A 4,529-nucleotide genomic window follows, 5' to 3' on the forward strand; every position below is an offset into this window, starting at 1 on the left:
CTCAGGGTTCTGGAGAGTGGTAGATTCCTTTACCGTTTAAGGAATTGATTGAGCCAAACAAATTCCCTTCTGAACAATTCAGCATCTGGTCGGTCTAAATCTGCCTGGTCAATCCTTCCACTTCCTGCTCCAGAAAAATGTTAATGGAGGGGCTGCAAAGTTATCTCAGGATGGTCCTAGACTCCTACCTCTTCTCCCAAGGGAAGGAAAGGAAGAAAAAGGAAGAGAATGGGCACACTGTTGAGAGCTAACTTTGTGTCAAGCCCTTGTCCATAGTGTCACATCTTTGCACCTAGGGACATTGTCGACTGCTTCCCAGGTACTCTGTGTCTCAGGTGCTCTGTTTTAAGGGCCTTACTCACTAGCACTAGCTCATTTATCTCACAATAACCCTAAGTAATGGGTTCTATTACCATTCCCATTTTACAGATAATACTGAGGTTTAGAGAGGGCCTAAAGCCATACAGCTAAGAGGTGATGGAGCCAGCTCTTCACTGCTACGATTGTCTCAACACAACAACACTGAACCCTTACCACAACCTGAAGTGGCACCCGGTGTCCTTGTTTTACGTTGGCATGATGATACTCAGCAAGAGGAAGGGATTTGTCGGGGTCACAAAGCTAGAAGGTAATAGTGGTTTGGGTCCAGATTATTTGGGAGAAGAGGCTGAATGGGAGAGATGATGATATGAGGTCTGAGCAGTGCAGAGAGAAGAGGGTAGGACTGACGACTGGACTAGAAGAGAATTTCAATTTCTCTTTTAAAGGGACTTCCCCTAAGTAGGGGATTTTGGCTGGAAAGTTGAAAACAATCCACATTACCCGTCTTCCCCAAAGGCACCCAGGATCTGAAAAGAAACTGAAAGTTGGGAAAAGGGGAGAGAAGGGGAAAGAGAGAGGCTCAGGGCAGCCCAGAATAACTGGGTTGAATTTCTGGTGACCTCATCAAGCCGGGGGAGATCGGCAAGCTGGGATTACACATCTCTTGGCTATTGCAGAAAATGAGCCAGAGAGACAGTTCTATTGGATAGTAGCTGGGCCCTGTCCAGTTTATGTAGCCACTCCCTCCAAACAGACCCATACATATGTACACTTAGAGACCAGGGGAAAAAGGAGGGGGAAGGAGAAATAAAAGGTCTGGGCAGTCTAAAATTCTAAAAGGGAACTTCAGAATCCCTGTTCCTGTGATTTGGTGACCGGTTGGATGGTGGGTTCCAGGGAAGGGCCTTTCAGGTGCCTCAGTGTCCAGGCCCAGGTTCAAGGCCTGGCGATTGGCAGGGTGGCTGCAGACCTGGGTTCTGCTGACAACCAAGCCAGAACCCAGCATACCCAAGGTGCTGGCTGGCGTGTCAAGTCCCTGGGGCCCCAGCCCTGCGGCTGCCTTGCCTCTTTACTGACATCCCTCTCTGTTCCTCCCAAACCCAAAACGTCAGAACTCTTTGTGGATGACTCCAACAACCTAACACTGCCGTGTTCCTCAGAGCTCCTGAAAACCCCTTTCTGCTAGTCCTGTCTTCTTCTGCTCACATAGACTCTCTGCCTCTGGGCTTCAGTTTCCTCCTCTATAAATGGGAACTGTGATGGGTATACATCTCACCCAAAGGAGGTAATATATGAAGTGGCATGTAATCAATGCTAGCAGCTATGATTATCTTTACTGTTGGTCATTCCTGCCTTGTTAAAACTCTCCCCAGTGGTAAGGATCTCCATGATTCTGTTCTCTGGGTTTTTTCCTCCCTTCTTTGCTGGCTCCCTCCCAGGCACTCTCCCACTATCTGCTCCTCCAATGGTAGTGCTCCCCACTGCCCCCGGGACTTCCTGGGTGACATCATGTACTGCATGGCTTCAGTTACCCTCTTACAAGTAGCAACCAGAGGCCCAAATTTTGTGGAGTCACTTCTGACTTAAAACCTTCTGTCTGTTGTCCCTGTATGGTCACTAGCCAGGCCAGGCCCAGGCTTTTGTCTGTGTCACATGTCTATGTGCCGAAGCTCCTAGACCTCAGGCTGCCTCCTGGTTATCCCATCAGAGGTTTTCTGAGCACCTCAAATTCATCAACATGGCTAGATTCAGTAACTCCCTCCCAATTCATTTTTCCTGTGATGCCCTGTCAAAGTCAATGGGTCCACTTTGCCAGCTGTTATCCCCAACGGAAATGTGGGCAACAACTTCAACTTTCCCTTCTCTCTACTGCCCCCCTGCACCCAGTCAGTCACTGAATCCTGGGAAGTCTGTCTCCTAAACTTTGCTCCAGATTAGGCCTCTCCTTCCATCCCCACCCTCATGCGAACCATTTGCTGTTTGCAGTTTGTCCTGCTCTAAGCTCTTCCTCCATGCCCTGGCCCACCCACATGCCCCCTCTCCATGCAGCCCACAGACCCCTCACGTGACCCTGGTCTGGTCTTCTCCCCTTAAGGTGCTGACTGTCTCTTCCTTCAATGGGAAACCCCTGAAGGCAGGGCCCTGTGTGACTCACAGCTAACGCTCTGCCTTGGTGGGAGCAAGAGGAGGAACTCTGGTTTGAGTGTGAATCACAGAGCTCAACCTCTCACAGGACAGATGAGCAAACTGAGGCCCAAGAGGAGCGAGGACTGGCTTGTGGTTATAGAGCAGGACGAGGCAGACCTGGGGCTAGAACTAAGGTCTCTGTGTACAGTTGATGCTCCTCGGAAGGAGATGGGGCCCTTGGGGCTGAGAACTGGGCTGTGCCAAGTCACCATTCCTGAGGCCTCTCTTGGGACCTAGGCATTCTCTGATATCTCTTCCCAACTCTGAGACTTTCCCTCCACTAGCAAGGCCCATCCTCCATCTCTGACTAGATAATGCCCGCTCACATCTCACCCGGCATCTGATCTGATCCTCCAGAGATCTCAGAATGCCCCTGACCTCCTTTATGGGGCAATATTCTCTGCTGCCATCCTCTACCTTCAGCCCCACCCTGTGTCTCTCTGAGGTCTCAGGAAATTCATTCCCTTTGTTCATGGGGGCCAGGAGCATCTCAGGGCAGGGGCAGGGTGGGAGTCCTTACCAGAGAGCTGGGACAGATGGGGGATGTGTGGAAACATGGAGTTTCTAGTCTTGGCAGCATTCCTTCCCCCGTCCCTTCCAGAGTCACCCTGTCCTTTCCATTCCTCCTTTTGCTGCCACTCTTCCTGGCTAAAGCTCACACCTCAAAGTTCTGACCGCCACCACAGCCTCAGTGACCCACTGAGGCACACACAGCTACCCATGGGGACATTGATACAAAAAAAAGTATTCACTCTGTCATCCAAACACTCATAGACATTCTCTCACACAGCCACACACACTCATAGTTATACACACAGTCACAGTCAGACAACAGTCACCAACACACAATCTCAAGGACAGACAGGCACACACCTAGAAAGTCCCAAAGTCACCAAGAGTCACCAAGCCTTTCTCTCACCCTAAATATACAAAGTCAAACAATAATGCAGATTCACACAACCACAACTGTACACACCTGGTCACACATACACACACAGTCGAAGTCTCTCACACAGACAGACACAGAGCAATACAGTCACACACAGAGAGAAACAGACACACACAGTTGCACACAGGCCCCTGGAGACACAGAACAATGGGCGCATTGTCTGGGCTGGCAGCAGCTGGGGAGGAAGGAGCTGCAGTGTGGACTGAGGAGGCCGTGGGGGCTGCTGTACCCACCCCCTTCACCCCCACAGCATCCTAAACCGTTTCCCTCTTCCAGAAGCCAGCTTCTGCTGGGACCTGGATTTGCTGACGGATTATGCTCCCAGGCAGCCCCTGCCCAGCCCCGTCGGATGTCTGGTGGGGGATGCAGGGGCTCCTCTGTGTACCAGGCTCCCTTTGAGGCTCTGGGAATTCAGGGTCCTTCAGCCCTGATGCTCCACCCTCCTCCTGGGATCATCCAGGCATTTCGCCTCCCATCCCCACAGAGCAGCACCTGGAAATCGGCAGCCTTGAGATCTGCTCTTAACCTCTGACTCAGCCCCTCCAAGACTCATATACCCTCCGTCTGAGCCCTGCCAGCCTGCCAGCTGGTGCGGGCAGTGCCTGGTAGCATTGTGGGTTCCCTATTGTAGCCGAGACAGAGATGCAGGTCACAACACCCATCCCTTAGTGGAGAAGTCACTGTCCTGTCACTGAGCTGCAGTGAGGCATGGCGCCCTTTCTGTCCCAAAGCTAGCTCTTCTTGCCTCCCACTCTGACCAGGCAGCCCCAGATCTCAACAGAGAATTCTTTCAGGGGTTTCCTTACAGCTCCCAGCCCATTTTAGCAAGTCTCTCTGCTCTTTCTCACCTTCAGCTACTGGTATCTGTTGTGTGCCCTTGTACATGTCACTTTCCCTTTCTGAAAGTGTCCCAGTCTGTAAAATGGGGGGGGGGGGTTGTCCCTAATGAAGCTGAAAGTATTTTGTAGTCTCCAAATGGGGGTGAGGATGGAGGATACAGGAGAGTGCTGAATGTAGAAGCCACCTCAGCCCTTCCCTGCTCCTCGTAGTCAGATCTGTGGGGAGTTCCTGA

General features: G+C 51.5%; 1 protein-coding gene across 1 annotated transcript in view; it reads left to right on the plus strand.

Moving 5' to 3' along the window:
- Positions 1 to 477: 477 nt before the first annotated feature.
- Positions 478 to 4,529, plus strand: part of MARCKSL1 (MARCKS like 1) — a 7,119-nt gene continuing 3,067 nt past the window's right edge. The window contains exons 1-2 of the mRNA XM_015598794.2: positions 478 to 628; positions 2,555 to 2,727. Of these exons, the coding sequence (XP_015454280.2) occupies positions 478 to 628; positions 2,555 to 2,727 (324 nt within the window). The remainder of the gene's footprint in view (positions 629 to 2,554; positions 2,728 to 4,529) is intronic.

Source organism: Pteropus alecto, unplaced genomic scaffold (assembly GCF_000325575.1).
Source record: "Pteropus alecto unplaced genomic scaffold, ASM32557v1 scaffold39, whole genome shotgun sequence".
NCBI lineage: Eukaryota > Metazoa > Chordata > Mammalia > Chiroptera > Pteropodidae > Pteropus > Pteropus alecto.